This window comes from Parasteatoda tepidariorum, chromosome 5 (assembly GCF_043381705.1).
Source record: "Parasteatoda tepidariorum isolate YZ-2023 chromosome 5, CAS_Ptep_4.0, whole genome shotgun sequence".
NCBI lineage: Eukaryota > Metazoa > Arthropoda > Arachnida > Araneae > Theridiidae > Parasteatoda > Parasteatoda tepidariorum.
The window spans coordinates 77109536-77129071 of NC_092208.1; the positions used below are offsets into that span (position 1 = coordinate 77109536).

At 28.4% G+C, this 19536-nt stretch overlaps 1 protein-coding gene across 2 annotated transcripts in view; it reads right to left on the reverse strand.

The window, feature by feature from the left end:
• LOC107451332 (uncharacterized) overlaps positions 1-10069 on the reverse strand; it is a 45009-nt gene extending 34940 nt beyond the window's left edge. The window contains exon 1 of one of the 2 annotated variants that reach the window (XM_043051221.2): positions 8933-10069. In XM_043051221.2, coding sequence (XP_042907155.1) covers positions 8933-9806 — 874 coding nt within the window. In that variant the 5' untranslated portion in view covers positions 9807-10069. The remainder of the gene's footprint in view (positions 1-8932) is intronic. The other variant, XM_021147995.3, reaches the window with a different exon arrangement.
• Positions 10070-19536: the final 9467 nt, after the last annotated feature.

A 19536-nucleotide genomic window follows, 5' to 3' on the forward strand; every position in this document is an offset into this window, starting at 1 on the left:
AAGCGATTGATATATTTGCAACAAAACTTTGGCATTTTAACTTTCATCTTAAATTTTTATTTTTTTTAAATATTGGTAAATCTTTGGATTGCTAATTTTCAGTTCCCAAACCTTAAAGATTTTAAAGTAACAGCAATGCTATAAGCCCTGACAATAAATTGTGTTGTAGTAATTAAATAATTAATTGCAAAAAATTGAATTGTAGAAATTTGTATAATAGAATAACATTTGGGTAACAAACAGTAAAATAAACAATTGCTGTAAGTTATTCACTCATATAAAAATATTAACATCAATAAATAAAAATCTTATTCTTAGAAAAATAATTAGGAAAAAAAAAACATTTTAATAAAAAAAATTGCTTCAAAAAATGAGCTTTCTCTGATAAAAATTAGATGCAAAAAGTAGTATTCTGTATTAAAATTTTTTTGTTTATTTAACAGATAAACATGAATTAGATTCTTAAAATTTAGTGAATTCTAGTTTCTCACAACTCTGGATCAAATTACGGTAAACAGTGACAGTACTCAGGGTGCCGGTACTTATTGTTGTTTATTTACTTATTATAATTTGCTGTTTATTTACTTTAAAAAAATGAACAGAAAATTTTAAAAATTTTGGAAGAATGAGCTCAATACCATTTCTAACTAAACCTGCTCCGGAATTATTTCGATTAGAAATTTGTTTACTTAATCTATTCGGTAAAAACGAGAACAATATTTACAAATTATCCGAGCAAAAGCTCAGGACTTTTCTACCTGTAAAAATTGGATGGAAAAATTGTATTTTCTAAGAAAAAGATGTTAATTTATAAAACAATATATTGTGAAATGTAAGGAAAATGAAGGAGTAAACAAGTTTTAAAATGAACAAGATTTTTTTAAAATTAGGGGAAAATATGATGAACTTTTTGCGAATAATATGCTATTTTCATAGTTGTTGCGTGTTTTATTTTACAAGTTGACCGTCCTTGATCAGCCTACCCAATTTTGAGTTTATGACTACTAAAGTTCACAACTTTGAACACAATTCAGAAGACAAGGGAACTCCTGGATCAAGTATTAGGAAGCATCTGCTATTGTAGATAATTTTTTTATGGAACTAATCCCCATTTATGTTACATGGAGCGGAAAACCACAAAAGCCTCCTACGGTTAGCCTGACGGCAAGGGGACTGTAGCCCATGATCCGGCTACCATTGAGGATATTTTCCGTCAGCACTGTGGTCGGAGCAAGCAGGATGCGGAATTGCTATCAACCTGCTATTTCTAGGATTCGAACCCGGTTCACCTCATTGGAAGGCAAGCGCTCTATCCCCTGAGCCATCACGGTTCTATGCTGTGAGTTTGCAAAAGCGGGAATTTTTTTTAAAATTCTTCATAATATTCAGCTTTAAATTACTTTTACGTATGTTAAAATTATTTTTCGCAACTTTTTTTTAGTGCAGAATCCTTTTGCTATGATTTTACTGATTTGTGAAAAAAAATAGAAAATAGATGCTATGGCCACTATAAACTTTCTTTAAAAATTGAATAAGCATATTAAACTTTTAACAAATGAATGTACATACAGATATTGATAGTTATACACTAACTTATACCTCTTTTAGATCAATGAAATTGTGTAAAAAGTGTCAAGTTAATAGGAAAAAAGGGTTCCAGAATGGGAAAAGTTTAAGAAAGAAGATTTGCATTAAGGAATGTAAAAAAAAAAAAAAAGAATACGTAAAATGACCTTATAGATAATAATTACGTCTTTTTTACAACACAAGAGATTGTTTATAAAAAAGTAACTTTTGAAATACAGTTAATGACACATAACGAATATTTTTTAAGTGCACTTTGGCATTGATCTTTATAAAAGAAAAAACAATTTCACCTGTAGTCGCCATAGGTTATTTATAAGAATAAGATACTTGTAAAGCAATTTTCTTTTTTCCTTGTTCTTTCCAAGGATGAAGGGCGCCATTTACACTTTAATCCTACTCGATTTAAACATTTTTTGCGGTTTTTAGTTTGTCAGAATTGAGCATAAAAAAAAATCGCTCAATAAGTCTTCCAACGGACCACATGCGCAATATATTTTGTTATAGAAGTTTTCAATATGTTTGTAATAAAATAATAAATTTTAAATATGCTTTTAATCCGTTTAATTTAATTTCCCCCACTAAACTAATGGTGGATATTTACTCTGTTTGGCAGCACCTTTCGATGCATGAAAAATACCAATCAGAATTTGAGAATTCTTGTAAAACTGTGATAATACAATTCTGAAATCAACAAATTTTGGAAAGTATTTAATTTGTATTCAATTATCTGTTTCTAGATTTTTAATAAATATTTTTGTTTTTGTTCAATTAACTATATAAGATTTCTTTTAGCAAATCAGGTTTCTTCAGTTTAAACTGTGATACAATTTTTTTAAAAGTCTAAAAACTGACAAATGTGTAGTTTTAAATTACTTACTCGAAACAACAAACCGAAGTTCTAAAAATAATCAAGCGCTATTTCTCCTAATCTTATAAAGCGTTCTCTTTATTTTCTGCCTTACTTGAAAGGTATTGTGTTGTCTAATACTATATCATCAAAAGTTAAATACAAAAACATCAAGAAAATACAAATTAAAAATTGTGCGTAAAATCCAGAATGGCTAGAGTAGAGGTTTTTTAATATAAGAGGATCAATTCAATCATGTGTTTCATATCATATTATGTCAATATGTTGTATATCATATTATTAAGAGTTTGTTAGACACTAAAAGATATCAAGTGTAAATGATAATCTAAAATTTTACCTAAAATCCAAGATGGCGATAGTAGAGGCCTTTTCTCTTTTACCAGAAAGTTATTGCTCATGAAATGCTAGTGCAATGAATTGCTAGTCTTCTAATGAAAAATATAGAAAAACTTTGTGTTCATAATTTTTATGAGAAGTTTGGAAAATTGTTATTGTGATGAGAATTACATCAACTTGGTAACAATATATGCATGTATAGTATGTATGTATATGTATAGTAACGTAAAGAATAACCATGAGAAATGGTTGCTTTCCAAGACGTGTTTTTATATGCACATAACCATAAAAATTTATTTTTGAAAATTAGAAAACGCTACCATCTAAAGCAGTCATGTGTAGAAAAATGTTGTATCAACAGTTGAAAAAAAAATAAGAATGCAAGTTAAACAGTAAGATTTTGAACAGTACGAATGTTATTTTAATATGTTATAATAGTAAAATTACCGCAATGATTTGCATTTTTATAGTAATATTTAGATTGATAAATGGGGAAGAATATTTAAAAGAAAATTCTTATTATTTCAATAACTTATGAATTTTACTGAATGAAAAAAATTTGTGAAGCGATAAAATATTTTCTCAGAGAAAAGTTTATAATTGAACTTATTTCAAAATATAAATTTTTCCTATATTAATTGTATTACTATAGAAAAATTCTCCTTTACGAATTAAAATAGGTTATTGTATGTCATTAATAATTTTAGATTTTTATTAACTCATAACTATTAAAATCTGTTAAAGTAATATTGAAATATCTAATAATTTTTAATTTCGTATTGTATACTGTTTTGATTTAAAAAAAATGGATAATTCTCAAGATTGATATGTTCCTTGAGAAGATGAATTTGAGATTATTGGAAAAGCTTTTTTGTTTTTGTTAATTTATTTTTATTATTTTATCCCATTTCTTCTATTATTTTCCTTTTTATGAATTCTAACTCAAAACATATTTTTGACCTGTAAAAACTTTTCAAATATTTTGTTTTATATAAGAAGCAGCTAAAAGTTTAAGATTTATAACATTATTTTAATAAATTTTACATAAGAAATAAAGTTAAGTGTTTAAATATTCAAATAATTAATGAAATTATAATTTCAACTCTTATTGGTTTTGTTTTAATTTCAAACAAACTTAAACAAGAGGAATATTATATGGGCAATTAATTATTGAGAGTTTATAAGTTGAAAAAAAAAAGTGTTGTAATATTAACGATAGAAATTAACGAAATGTTAAATAATATATATATAAAATTACTCAAAATAAATGTATAAAATCACTCAATTAGAAGCAACTGAAATTTTAATATTACTATTAATTTATTTTACATATATCTAATATATAAATTTATAATATTATTTACATTTTATTACTGTATGTTCAAATACGTAATTATTTTCTTAATTTTAAATTATATATAAATATATAATTTTCAATCTAAGTGAGACTAACATTTAAATGTTTTAAAAATTATGTTACAGTAGTAACTTGACTTTTTTTTACATTAAAAAAAAAGCCAATTTTATCAGAAAAAGTTTAATAAGTGAATCAAGACTCTGAGGTTTTTAGACATTGAAAATGCTCCGTATAATGTGAATTTGCAAACTAAGTAGCTTCGTGAATTTGAATTTAAATATTGAGTTAATTTTTATCATATTTCACGCATTTTATTTTCAATAGTTGTAAATAATTGTCTAATAGTTAAAAAAAAAAGCGTTTTAAAAAGAATTGATGTTTTTTTTGATCGAGATTAAATATTAAATATTTTTTTTTGGGGGGGGGGGGGCAAACTAGTGCAAAAATTACATTGTAAAAGGGGATACTTACAGAGAAGAAGCATTAACTTATTATTAGTATCTAAATCCCGTCAAACCAAAGAAAGAATTTATTATAGAAACTACCCATTACTTTTTCACATTAAGTGTCGATTCAAAGCCGTACTAACTTTAAATGATTAAGGTAATTTTTCATAAGCTAAAAAAAAGTTAATAGTAATAAAATAATGCTTTTATTCATAATTATTATCAATCCCACATCAATAGTGTTATTGTAAAATAATAAATGGATAATAAAAGGGGAGATTAAGCAATAAACTAAAAAGGGAAAACTAATTAAAAGGGAAAACTAAACAAAAATATTTTTAAATATCTATACAATTTTATTTAAATACAACTAAATTCCAGAATTATATAAAAAAAATTTAATAAATACAATAGGAATTTCGATAACTTTTGAAATAAAAATATCTAAGTTTGAAAGACCAGAAAAGTCTTTAAAAGTATTTCTTTCAAAGAAAAAAAAAGTGTTTACTTACAAAGCATTCAAATTGCTTTACATATAGTTTTGAATTAAGAAGTAAACAATTTTTTAGTGATACAAATTCTAAATTGAAGATTCAATAAAAGTTGCTTTGTCAACAAAATGGCATTATTCTAGAAAAAAAGTATTAGCTATAGAGATGGGCATTCGTCATTCAAAATAATGAATAATTAGTCAAAATTTTCCTGAATTATGAATAAAGATTTATTCATTAGTCAGAAATATCTTTAATAAAGAATATATTAGTCATTATTTTCAATCATTATTCTTTAGTCAAAAATAAATGAATAACTTCATTGATCAACAGAAAAGGACGCTTAAAACTTTAATTGTCTACAATTGTGATTAAATACAAATAAAAAATGTAAAAAATGCATAGTAATAAGTTGCATGTAATCGTGTTTCAGAAGAAATAGTTACAAAAGTTACAACAATTTTAATTCTGCGATTATTGTAATCATAACAAGAAGCGATAGCAGGAAATCGTGGTTAGAAATGACCGAAATCTTCGATTACACATAATCGTGATTACGTCGGTACGTGTGTATGTGTACTTATGTATATGCAATGTACTTGCTTCTTGTTTGTACGAACATACGAACATTGTTTGTACCGTGTATGTCCCATGCATATATGTACAATATATGTCCCATGCAATTGTATACAATATTGTATGTTCATTGAATGTATGAACATATGTACAATACATGTATGTTAAATGTATGTATACCGATATGTACAATATATGTACGCATGTACATACATCCTATGTATCCATATGTACCATATATGTCTAGTACATGTACAATACAATATATATAATGTATGCAAGTTATCTAAATTTCGCAACATTAAGTAAAACAAGTTTTAATAACAACTCCAGGAAGTTAAATGACAAATTCAAACTATGTTTAAAATTAATTCTTTGTTTTAATTGTAGGTACTGTAACATTTTAAAAATATTGGAATAAAAAAAAACTTTTCCGGTGATTTTATAAAATGTTCGAGGTTTCAAATTCATTTTTTATAATTTGATGCCGTTCATAGAAATTTTTAGATGCCCAAAATACGTTTAATTTTATACGCTGAAATTATATTTAGGAATTTAAAATAAGATTATCGTTTCCTTCCAAAACAATAAGAGATTGAGTTAGTAGATATTAGAGCAAATTTTAAAATGAACTGAAATAATTTAACTGTTATAAACTTTTTATAAGAACCTATAAAACAATATTGTTATGCTGGAGTTAGTTAAAATTACATAAAAATAGCTATTCATACTTCCCTTGGTTTAATGGTTAAATTCCATTAATTTATTTTCGCTCTTCATTCATCTCTAAGTATTTTCAAAATAATTAATAAAGTTTGGAACATTAAATATTTTTAAGATAATTAATAGCCTTTAATTAATATGTTTAGAGTTGCTAATAATATTTATTCGTAGAGTCTCTGGTTTCCGCCAAAAGATAGTTAATTATTTAAAATTCCGCAGGCGAGAAAAAAAAAAATTGGGAGCCGCCGCGCTACGGTTCCATGGTAAAATTACCAAATTTTTTTCACATATTATAAAACCATATTTTATGTAGTTAATTTTTTCAAAATCAATACTAAAGTACTTTAGTAAAACTCACCGTCCTTTTTGGTGTTTCCATCGAGTCAGAAACACGGTAAATTTTACCATATTCAGTTTGTTTTGACCATACTTTTTCATTTTGATATTTATTATAATATATTTTTATTTTTTGACCATATTGTTTGTATTTTTTTCTCATTATGTTAAAGAGACATTATTAGATACTGTATCATAAAATAAAATATTTAATTTTTTTTTTAACCTTCATCCATCAATTTGAGCAACACATTCATGTGTCACCATAAATGTTGGTTTTCAACACAGTTGCATTATTTTTAACTATTAATTAAAATATTTAAAAGCTAATTTCATTGATTTTACAGATTCTTTACAACGTATCTATCAGTTTCAGTACCGGCAAAAGTAGCACGAATAAAAGTAAATTGTATTATTAAAATCAATTACTATTATCTAATGCATGCAATTATGCGCAGTTTTAAATATTAAAACTGATGAATATATGTTAAATAAAGTAATTAAAAACTTATTTTTTCAGTCAATTTTGGCAATATAATATGGCACCAAAAAATAAACTTGATTATTTTAACGAATTACTACTATCTATTCTGTGTAATTATTCAAAAAGAATTTTTTTAATCCCATGAATCAGTAGGACAGTGCCACATAAATGACAATAATAAAAGTTAATCACAGTATGCTGAAAACTCTATTTGCTATTGTAGGAAATTATTCTGAATTAAAAATATCAATATGTAAAATAAAGTGTTTAAAACTTTTTTTCTTGGTATTAATTCCATTCTTTAATCCCTCTTAATTAGTTACAGCAACAAACTATGACATGAAAAATAATAAACGGCATAATTTTAACAAGGCACTGTTATGTATATTTACTTAAAATTTTAACACAACAGTAATTAAAAACGTATCTTAACGCCTTTACATAAACATTTCTTAAAAGCGTAATCTATTGAATTTTCCTATTCCTTAAATCTCATAAATCAGTACCGGGCCACAAAAACGTTAATAATATAAGTCAATTTCATTATTTTTATCGAAGCCCTACCAGTTATCGGATGCAATTATACAAAATTATAAGAATCAATTTGTAAAATAAAGTTTGGAAAAAATTAGTTTATTTAGATTCTTTAATTTCCAATCAATCAGTTATTATAATACAAGTTAGCAGCAATAAAACTAAACTTCCTCATTTTGACGAAGCATCATTATATGCTATTATGTAGAATATTACATATTAACAATCTTTGCATTGATGACGATAATTATATGCAGTTATTGATAGTTTTTGATGTTAACAGACAATTTGAAAAATAAAATAATGAAACGAAAAATATGGCACTCATCAATAAAATGTGTATCAATCAAAACATTACCTGACAATAAGTTTCTTAAGCTTACAGACAACTAATTGTCGAATAATCTCATAAGATATTATATATTTTAAAAATTTCTTACCTCGATTAAGCTGTACAATTTGTATAGCTATGGGTTGGAAAAAATTCCGGAGATTTTACAAAATAATATAAATTTCCTGATAATTGCGGTATAATGTACTAAATATTTCACACATATGGAATTTCAGGAATTTTGTTAGTCATCAAAATAGAAAAACTGCATTATTTTCTAGTTGTAATTGACATTTAATAAACTAGAAATGTTATGTATTATGTCTACTTATAATTTTGAATAATAATAGGCATTTAATTTATCAATTCAAAGGCAATTAACTTATCAATTGACTTATTAATTGATTTATTAATTTAAAAAAGGAGTTCTGAGTAGAAATTAAATGAACATTTTAGAACAAAAAAGGTGATTCCTATGAAGGAAGTTCGCTTTATTATGTATTAGCAATACTTACTTAAATATTCAAGTAAGCAATAATCTCTGCAAAAATTTTAATTCAATAGGGATTTTTTTGAAAAAATTTTAGAAAATTTTCTAAAATGTACAAAAACCAGTAGCCAAGAGAAACAGGGAAAATCCAGTAGTCTTCTGGAAAATCCAGTAAAGTTGACAGCTGTGAATTTGGCTACTCTTATAGCTCCATCCCTCATTTTCAGAGCTATAGTTAAATGTCAAAAAACATAGCTAAATGTTGTAGACATTTGGCTGTATTTATATTATGATAACGAAAAATATAGCTAAATGTTATGGACAACTAAATATCGAATCTCATAAAATATGAAATATTTTAAAATTATCTTACCTTTAGGAAGCTGTACAATTTGGCTATTTTTATAGTTCCATCCCTCATCTTCAGAGCTATAGCAATATTTTTTGGACGGCGGGGAGAGTTCTCGAACGGAATCGGAGCTTGCCTCATCCACAAATGAGTGTGGGGTTTTCCAAGACAACTTCGAAGTAGGATCATAGGCGACGGTCGACGATAAAAAACCCGCTTTAGAATCTTTCCATTTTGCGGTTAGATAGGGTGAGGGCGTCTCGCTGCGGCTTCCGTGGAAATCGGAATCATTTTCCGATGAAAAGAAGTCAGAATTTTGCACCTCCGTAGCCCAGTCATCACTAATTATTTCCATGTCTTGATCACTAATAGAGTTTTTAAAATTATTGCAACTATCGATCCAAGATTGAGTGATTGCGTAAGGTGGTGGCGGTTCTTTATGAAGAGGTCGATAAGGAGGAGGTGGTCCACGTTTTCGATGACAATCCGGACTGCCCACTGTTCTTGACCATTGATTTTCTTTCATTGAGGGATGAGAGGCTTTTTCGAAGTTAAAATCGTCCAAGTTCGTAAAGACAGTTTCTGTGTTTGATGGTAAGCATCGCTGGGAAACCGCGTTTATTTCTTTTAAAAAGTTCTGATTCGTAAGAGGCGGTAAGTATTGCGGATAGTTATTAAGTTCAAAGTCATTGCTATTGTTTGAAATTTCGTAATTTGTAAAATCGTATTTCTTTTTCTCCATTGCTTGAGTTTGAGAGTTGATTTCAAATGTCCTGTCAGATTCTTGAAACATGTTTAAAGAGTTTTCAAAACTGGAATAAAAGTCAGTAAATTCAGTTGATGAAAAAAGGGCTGCATAATTTCTAATATCATTCTGGCAATACGTGGATGATTCCATATTTCAGGTGATGTGTAATAAAATATTATAAATACTGTTCAATCCATGCGAGAAGTATTAATATATTCCGTTTGATTAACTTTTATTTTTAGGTAAAATTAAAGTGCCTCAACACTAATAAATTTTAAAGTAAAAAGAGCACATTTTCTCAAAACAGTTCCAATCCACGTCAAGCGATAAAAATCGAATATCAATATATGAGGAGGAATATTAAGGGGAGTACGAAGAAGAGAAAATGAAGTCAATTCCGGCATTCTACCAATAAAAAAGACCTTTCAATAAAGCACCCCTCTCAAATGCACTATGAAGCCCTGAGGGGGGAAAGTCGTAAAGCAGGCTCGCGATTGGTTTGTTTATTCGGTTTAGAAAAGGTGATCTTTTGACTGCCCTCTACCGCAAGTTTGCAACACCCCCATTCAGCTCATTTTACCCTTTGACAATAATTATCATTTTTTTTCCCTCTTTGAAGTTACTAGATCAAGCTGGTTATTTATTTTTCTTGGCAATAAATCGCCCGATTTGGCGGTATTATCTAAAATCTATTCCATTCTTTTATTTCGAAGCGACTGTTAGAAATATTAATTTAAAAAAAGCGAATTTATAATTACAAATAGTCTAATAGTTTTATTTTTTCATTTGCTTACATAGATTGATGCAAAATTGACTTATTAAACTTTTAACTAAAATATAAAATATGTAGATGTATGTGCAAGAAAGAAAAAAACAATTATTTAATATAAATATAGCTGATCAATTTCTTTGCTACTACTTTTCATTTATGTTTCGCAGTGCATTTTTAAAACAAAAAATATATTGCATATAAAAGTTATTCAACTAATTAACTCAGGAATGGTTTTTTAAATGATTAAAAAAAGAAAAAGGTTTATGTTTAAAATCCATGGATTAAAATTGCAGACATTTTTTTTCCACTATTGATTTTAAAGCAAGATTTTTTTCTTCGCATTTCTAAATTTTTTCATAAACTATGTATTTGTTAAATTTTTTAATTTTGAAAGTTCTGTATAATTTTCTATTTGTTAGTTTTATATTATGAACATATCACTACGATAATAAAAATTATTTAAATACCTTATAAATAGTTTAAATTTTTCTGACTATGTTAAGAGAAATTTTTTTTTATTAAAGATTTAATTTAGACATATGAGGAAAAGAAAAACTGAAAATAATGCATGTTTAATTTGTTAATTTGCTTTCAACAACTATTAAAATTATTTTGTAAATAAAGTTCCAAAAAGTATGATAGATCTGGATAAATAAAAGAAAAAGAAATTGGATGTGCAAAAACAACGACTGTGACTAACTTAAAGGTACATAAAAGAAGAAAAAAAAATGATATACAGGTATTTATCAATAAACAAGTTTTTAAGGAATAGTTCTTTCTTTTGAGAGAAAATGATTGTAGGAGTTGTAACCCTAAAAATTGTTTCTTTAAACTGGGAAAACTACGGTAATTCCCAACAAATGAGAGACAAATGCTAATTCACATCATTTTGCTTCTTCTATTCTTTTTTTACATATTTTTTCTTCGTAATGAGGTTAGAAAGTGGTTGTTAATAAGTGTGATGACTGAAAAAAAAAAAAAAAACTAAATGAATAGAATTGAAACCACATTTCCTTGCACAAGTCTAAATATTATAATTATAATTAATGCCATACAGATGATATAGTTAATAGAATCTAATAGTATTGACAATCTGATTAATACTTAGAAATTAAATATAAATGTAATCATAGTATTGGAATTTGTTTTTCAAAAGTTTCAAAGTCTAATTTTCAAAGTTTAATTCAAAGTTTATTTTTAAGTTAAGTTTCACTTTTAACCTGCTATGAATTTTGAAAAAAACTTTTACTAGGGTGGTTTTTGTTTATGTAGGTAAATTATTTTTTCTTCATCGAACCCATAAAAAGATGTTATAAGATGTAAAAGTAATATTCTGAAAGATATTAGAATAATATTTAAAAAAAAAACGAACACGGAAGGAGAAACATAATTTTTTAAAAAGAAAAAACTGTTTATGCAGTGTCCCTTTTGTGTATTTTTTCTTTTCTAAGTACAAGCAAAAATATATTTTGTTGTTTTTTAATTATTAAAACCGATCCAATTGCTATTAAAAAAACTGCTAAATTATCGGAATTATATTTGTATTAAAATATAAAGTCCAAAAAAATAAGTACGAAAAAAAACTTTTATTTTTTTTGCTCATATTCAAAAATTTGTCAACAATTAATTTAGCAAATTAAAGAACTTCCAATGATGAATAACTGTTTCGCTTAGATCAAATAACGGCAAAAAAGAGCAAATTAGAAAAATTATTGTTTAAAATTGAGCCATATTTTGAGGATTTTACTTTTAAAGCAGAAAAAGACACCAGTGTTTCATGTTGTATTTCATAACCATAAATTATTAAAATGCTATTTAACATTTATAATATAACATTTTTCAATTATTTTGACCTAGATTACTGCCAAATAATGAAAAAATCATGAAAAATACGTTTAATAAAAATTCTGAGTCAAAAGGTAAACAATGACACATTTTTCGCTATAAAATCCCAAAGTTGTTGCAGACTAGACTTATCTAGACTTATTTTAATGTTAATATTTGTAACTTCATCCTTTATAATTAAAACTTGTTTGTAAACGGAAAGCTCAAAGACTTTTTTTAAATGATTTTACCAGCAAAATCAATTTATTTAAGAACTTTAAAAAATTGTAATAACTATCGTAATTATCGTGGCTCAACTAATGTCGATGCTAATAGTTTTGATACTTTATTGGTAGAAAATGTCAGAGATTAAACGAAAATGTGAATAAAATCAGATTAAATTAATTTTTCTAGTCTATTATCTTTTTCGTTAATGGGCCTTTAAGAAGCCCTAGCACATTCAGTGCCGTGCAAAAGTCTCCGACTAGTAAATTTGAAGAACTTCTTGCTGATTTTATATACGCATAACTTAATATACATATAACTCTTGGAAACTTATATCTAGACATATAACGTTACTAGGCTGCCCTGGTTCGAATCCCTGCAATGGCTGGTCGATAAGAATTTTGCATCCGGCTCACAAAGACCATAGTGCTGACGTAAAAATATCAACAGCGGTAGAAGGAATAATGGGTTTGAGTCCCTTTGCCATCAGACAAACCGTAGGAGATTTTCGTGTCTTTCCTCTCCATATAATGTAAATGTGGGTTAGTTCCATCAAAAAGTCCTCATCGAATGTTCTCCAAGCTGGCCCCTTCAGTCTTTCTAGGTATATAGCTATGTTCAGTTTTTATAGTGTTAAGGTTCTGTGGGCATATACCGTAAGGTAAGTTTAAAAGTATATTGCAGTAAAATATTTAAATTCTGTTACTTAATTTCTCTCTTCCACCTTATTAAACATAATTGCAACAATGCAGTTTTTGCTCAGGGTACGTGCTAACTATTTCATGTTGGATAAATTTTTTTCTTTATAAAAATATTTAAAAAAAATCGATTTTTAAGTTACGTGAAATATTTGCAAAAATATATTTTTCTTCATAAATTTGGATTGCTTTAGCCTCACGTATAATCTACAGCTAAAAAGATAAGATTTTTATGATTGTGCATGTGACCCATCGAATTACTGCGAGCTATCAAATTACTATTAAAATTAAAATACTACGCACTTGAGCATTGATACTCGTAAACTCAGAATTGGGTCAACTGTTCAACGGCGGTTATAATATTTGGTTTAATATTTGGCTCCAATTTTTGGTTTAAAAATAGAATCAATTATTAGCCTTAAAATCTTCTAAGATTGAAGGTAACTTCACGTGAAATTCACATCAATCAATAAAAATCTGAGATTCATGATGAGATGGCCAAATAAAAATTTATGAAAACGAAAATATTACTATGCAAGTGTTTCTGTGCAACTGCAAAGCCCAAAACACAACTTCCTGGAGAAAATATTAAGGATACGAGTGAATGTGCTTCATATTTTAAATATTTGTCTTAGAAACTGAAATATTCTTCAGAGACGAAGTATATTTAAGGTGCGATACATCATGCTGAGTGGATTGCAAAAGCCAGCCTCATACGAAAAATTTAATTTTCATAGATTAATTTCCTGAGATAGATGCTTAATGAGTATCTATCTTTTCTATGCTGGAAATGCTGAATTAGCTCAATATTAAGAGCATAAATTCGTGAAAGCTTTAATTAATTAGTAAAATCTATTGGATACTAAATAATTAAAAGTACCAATAATTAAAAGAATATTTAAATAATAATTTATTTTTTCGTAAATCTTGAAAAGAAGTGAAGTTTAACTACTAACTATTACCATAAACTATTACCACTCGATGAGCATGAATTGGATAAAGAATATAGTTTGGAAACTGGAATTAAAAAATTAGAAATATATTTAGAATACTACATTCTTTATTTTATTTATTAATTTTTTTAAAATCTCGTTGATGTTATCACTTTGCGTGAAATAAGATTTTTCAATCGATTCAGTGTTTTTGCATTTATTTTTAAGTATGATTTATGTCCACATTCTTAAAATTTTAGAAAGAATAAAACTTAGTTAAAAAAAGTTGTACGTAACCTAGAAAAAGGTACCAAGCTTTTACAAGAATTAATTCCTCTCCAAAGAATATAAATGGAATACACATTGCCAAATAGTCACCACAAATAGCTGCTTTAAAAAAAAAAAATTAAAAAAAAAAAAAAAAATTAGCGCGTATGATTAATTACGGCAATTTTTCTCTACAGGATAGTGAATTTTTTTTACAATTTATATCTTAATTGCAAATGATATTTTTTACTTTTGAATAACAAAACATCGCATAAAAAGCTCATATTTATTTAGAATACAATAGTTTACACGCGTGTAACTCTGGGGTGTTCGAGCACGTATTTATGGAGGGTAAAAATTCTTAGTTTGCAATTTCAAATTTACCGAATTATAAATCTACACATTCCCACACAATTAATTAATTGTTAACACCTGATTGACAGAAACAATGAGAACATCAATTAAAATGCATAACATTAAAATGCATAAAACATTCAATGGCATAAATTAATATCAATTCAGTAAACATAATTTGAGTGATCTCCAACTGCTACCAGATAAAAAAGAATTTAAAAACCGAATTAAAATATATTTAATCATAAATTTAATACATAAATAATAAGTCAAAAAAGATCATAATAAAACATTTTTTTAAAACTAAAATTAAAATGAAACATAACAATTAAAGAACAAACTAAATACAGAATATTCAGGTATTCTGTAATTACCTCCTATAATATATATTTTTAAGTCCTTGTCAGAAAAAAAAAAAGCAATTATGAAAATCAACACATTTAAAGTCACAAATTGATATCGAAGATAAAAAAAAAAGCATGATGTTAACATGTACATTATCTTAAGAGTCATGTGTGAGGAATGCTGAATATAAGATTTAGCAATATAATCCACACATGATTTTTAAAAATATTGGCATCGAACTGACCTCCAATTCGCAAAGCGTTTTTAATAATGCCCAATTTTTAAATACTTCCTGAGCATTAACTTTTCTACTCTTTTCCTCGTGAACAAAGAAGGTCTGGCAAGAGTTTTTTTTAAACATTTGGACATTTGCACGACTTGGTGGTCAAGTTAATAACATAAATTTACTGCCGTGGTAACTCAGGGGAAAGAACGCTCGCCCTCCAAAGAGGTGCACCTACTTTGAATCCCAGGGATAGTTGGCCGATACGAATTCCACACCGACCACAGTACTCGCGTAAAATATCCTAAGTGGTAGACTCATGAAATGGAGTCCCTTTGCCGTCAGGCTATCTGTGAGACGTTTTCGTAGTTTTTCGCTCCATGTAACGCAAATGCGGGTTAGGTTCCTCAAAAAGTTCTCCACGAAGGCAAATTTCTTCCAATGCTTGATCTAGGAGTTCTCTTGTCTTCTGGAGTGGGTTAAAAATTACAAGGCTACGAAGTTGAACATTAGTAGTCTTAAACGCATAAAATTGGGACGGCTGTTCAACGACGGTTATAAAATATCATTACAACTTTCCCAGTAAAAACTTGTGAAGGGTCACAGTGACCTCCCGACCCGGTGCCCCTGCTGTAAGTTATAGCTGCCCACAAGTATTTGTAAAATAACAGTTAAGGTAAGCAGAATGATTTTGACATTATTGATTTTGATAATGATTTTGACATCATTTAAAAGCATCACTGCAGTTTTTAAATGCATGCATCGTAGTAATAAAAATGTTAGTGAACCAAATTTATTAATTAGAAAAATGATATGTGAACTATCATTTTAAATATTTAAATAAAAATTTCTCGTAAAAACGTACTGTAAAAAAATTCCAGATCAAATTACGGTGTAGAGCGTGCACTTTGTGCGCATCATCCCCCTAAAATCCATTTTTACCTTAAAGTATTTAACCGTAATTTTTACATATCATTTAATTAGAGTGATGCAGTGATTTTATGCTAATTATTACTGTAAAAATTATGAGTGCCAGTGCATTTTACCGTAAAAACCATTTTTACCAGAACATATCACGGAACAAAAAATCTGATTTACCGTAATTTTTACAGTAATAATTACCGTCAAATCACTCTAATTAAATATGATACGCAAAAATTACTGTTTAATATTTCATGGTAAAAATGAATTTTACGAATGATATATACTTATACCGTAATTTGATATACAATTTTTTATCGTGCGGGAAAATTTCTTATAAATTAGAACAAAAATCTCTCGAGACACACTCCTGGGTGAACAAGATGTCGAGTAGATTGCATATCGTTCAGTATATACTATGTATAAATTTTAATAAATTTATATCTTGCGTAAGTTTTATACATTATGAGAAATATTGTTCAGTTGTATCTTTAATTTTCATGCTGTTCTGTGAAAATTTCCTATGAAATAATAAGGAATTACTTCTCTAATGATGCCTTTACAAAAGTTCAAATAATTAAGTTTCATAAATATTGTTATGCCTTTACCTGTCACTAAAAGCATTTGAATCTCACAAAAAATGCTTGAAGTGATCTTTTTGTTAAAATGACAGGGTACTTATAAGTCGTATTTTCCTATTGAGTTAAAAGACTTTGAAATTAGAGCCGCCTCTTTGTCAGGTGGCGATTCCTGAATTGTCAGAACCCATAAATTGCTGTTTGTGGTACTTTCTCCGCTAATCGTATAATAAATCACATTCAACGGGCAAATACTGCATTGTTGAAGGGGGCGTACCCCCAGAAGGGATAAATTCACGGTTATTTTTACAGTGGGTGGTCTACGCCACAAAGATTCTCTCTGTGACTGGTAACTATAGAGAACATAATTTGACTCATTTTACTGTTCTTTAATTTTGTGTGGGAAAATTTTGCATTTTGCAGGGAACTAATAAAGCTATTTTGTTAAATGGGTGGATTTCTTTGTTAATTTAAGTTTCGAATGCTACGCGTGTGGTTCTGGTTTACTGTTTCTCGCAGAATGCGCTAATGTTCGCAAATCGGTTTACGTTAATGAGAGAGTAACAATATGTTGTAATGAGGGTAAGACAGGTTGGAAAAGAAGTATAAATTGCCGACAAAGAGCTAACCGCTTTATAAAGGTTAGATGACAGGAAATCGCGGTAAGTGACTTTCGCTTTTTTTCCCCGACCATCTAGAATTTATAACTGAGTCATTTTTACAAGACAAGAAGTGATTTAAAACTGTTGAGCAGAAATATTAATCTCCTTTAAAAAATTGCAAAAATTGTAAAATTTTAAGAAATTTTATTTTTATTTTCATTTATTTACTAATTTTTTCATCTTATTTTTAAAAAAATATTTGCCTAAGTTGTCTTGTCCGAACTCAATTGTTGAAGGGGTGGAAACGGGTAGGGAAAATTCCATATATGCTTTTAATAAATTTTTATTTAGCTTTCACACATAAACCGATGATGGATATTTACTCGATTGGACAGCATCTTTCAATACATGTAAAATAAAAGGCTGCCATCCAATCATAATTTGAGATATAAAGCATGCGGTATTTTAAATTTTCTAATAATTTTTTGCGACAATAATTGTGCATACACAATTCTAGAATAAAATTTTTTTGATAGGTAATTAAATAGTATACAAAGCCATGGTGGCTCAGGCGTTTGTCTTCCCTTGAGATGAACCGAGTTCGAATCCCAGCGATGGCTCGTCTATACGAATTCCGTACCCGGTTCGGCACCGACCACAGTGTTGACGTAAAATATCCTCAGTGGTATATGGATCATGGGTTAGAGTCCCTTTGCCATCAGGCTAACCGTGGGTGGTTTTCGTGGCTTTTCTCTCCGTGTAACGCAAATGCGGGATAGTTTTATCAGAAAGTCCTCCACGAAAGCAAATTTCTTCCAATACTTGATCCAGAGCCGCGATGGCTCAGTAGATAGACCATTCGCCTTCGATTGAGGCAAACTGGATTCGAATCCCAGCCGATACGAATTCCGCATCCGGCTTGCACCAACCACAGTGCTTACGTGAAATATCCTCAGTGACAGACGGATCTTGGGATAGAGTTTCCTTGCCGTCAGGTTAACCGTGGGAGGTTTTCGTGGTTTTCTTCTCGTAACGCAAATGCGGGTTATTTTCCTCATAAAGTGCTCCACGAAAGCAAATTTCTCACAATAATCGATCCAGGGGTTCCCTTGTCTTCTGGATTGGGTTCAAATTTACAAAGCTACGGAGTTGAACATTAGTAGTCGTAAACCCATAAAATTGGGTTGGTTGTTCAATGACAATTATAAAATAACAATATAAAATACTTGATCCAGGAGCTCCCATTGTCTTCTGCTTTAGGTTATAAAATTACAAGGTTATGGAGTTGAATATTGGTAGTCGTAAATCAGAAATGCATGTAACGGAAATGCGGGTTAGTTCCAGCAAAAAGTCCTCTGCGAAGGCAAATTTCTCCCAGTACTTGATCCAGGAGTTCCCTTGTCTTCTGCATTTGGTTCAAAATTACAAGGCTACGGAGTTAGTCTTAAACTCGAAAAGTTTGGTCGGCTGTTCAACGACGGTTATAAAGTGAAATATAAAAAAATATACAGTTGGTCGTTTTTAGATTTTTGATAAGTATCGTTGTTTTTATGCAATTAACGTTAAAAGAATTTCTTAGAGTCAAACAAATTGGTTCTCGTATGCTAAAATTGAAAATTAAATTAGACTTTAAAATAGTATCTAAAAACCAAGAAACACGTAGTTTTAAATTGCTCTCTCAAAACTACAAATAGCATTATTTTTTGAGCAGAAAAAAAAAGAGCAGGAAAGTAAAAGCAAGGAAGCGCAAATTTAAAAGTTAACCTAAAATCTAAGATGGCGAAGAAAAAGGGCTCTTAAATCACTTGGAATATAATTCTAGGAGGGTTTTGAAAACTCTGCTTAATGCGTTGAACACATTTTGATCGAGAAGTCAACTAAAACTATTTTCTGAAGTCGATGAACACAACTTTTCGAAATTTTATTCGATGATTTTATAGATATTTCCCACTCTTTATTGTCAAGATATTGAACGAATGACATATTTTTCCTAAAGTTTGTATGGCAAGATTTTGTACAAGGTAGTTGTTAAAAGTTAACTGGGAATCGCAAATTTTTGCATTCCTCTAAACAGTAAATTCAAATTTTTATTAATTATCATTTTTTAATTAATCTCTTATCAAGTTTCTCCAGAGGAAG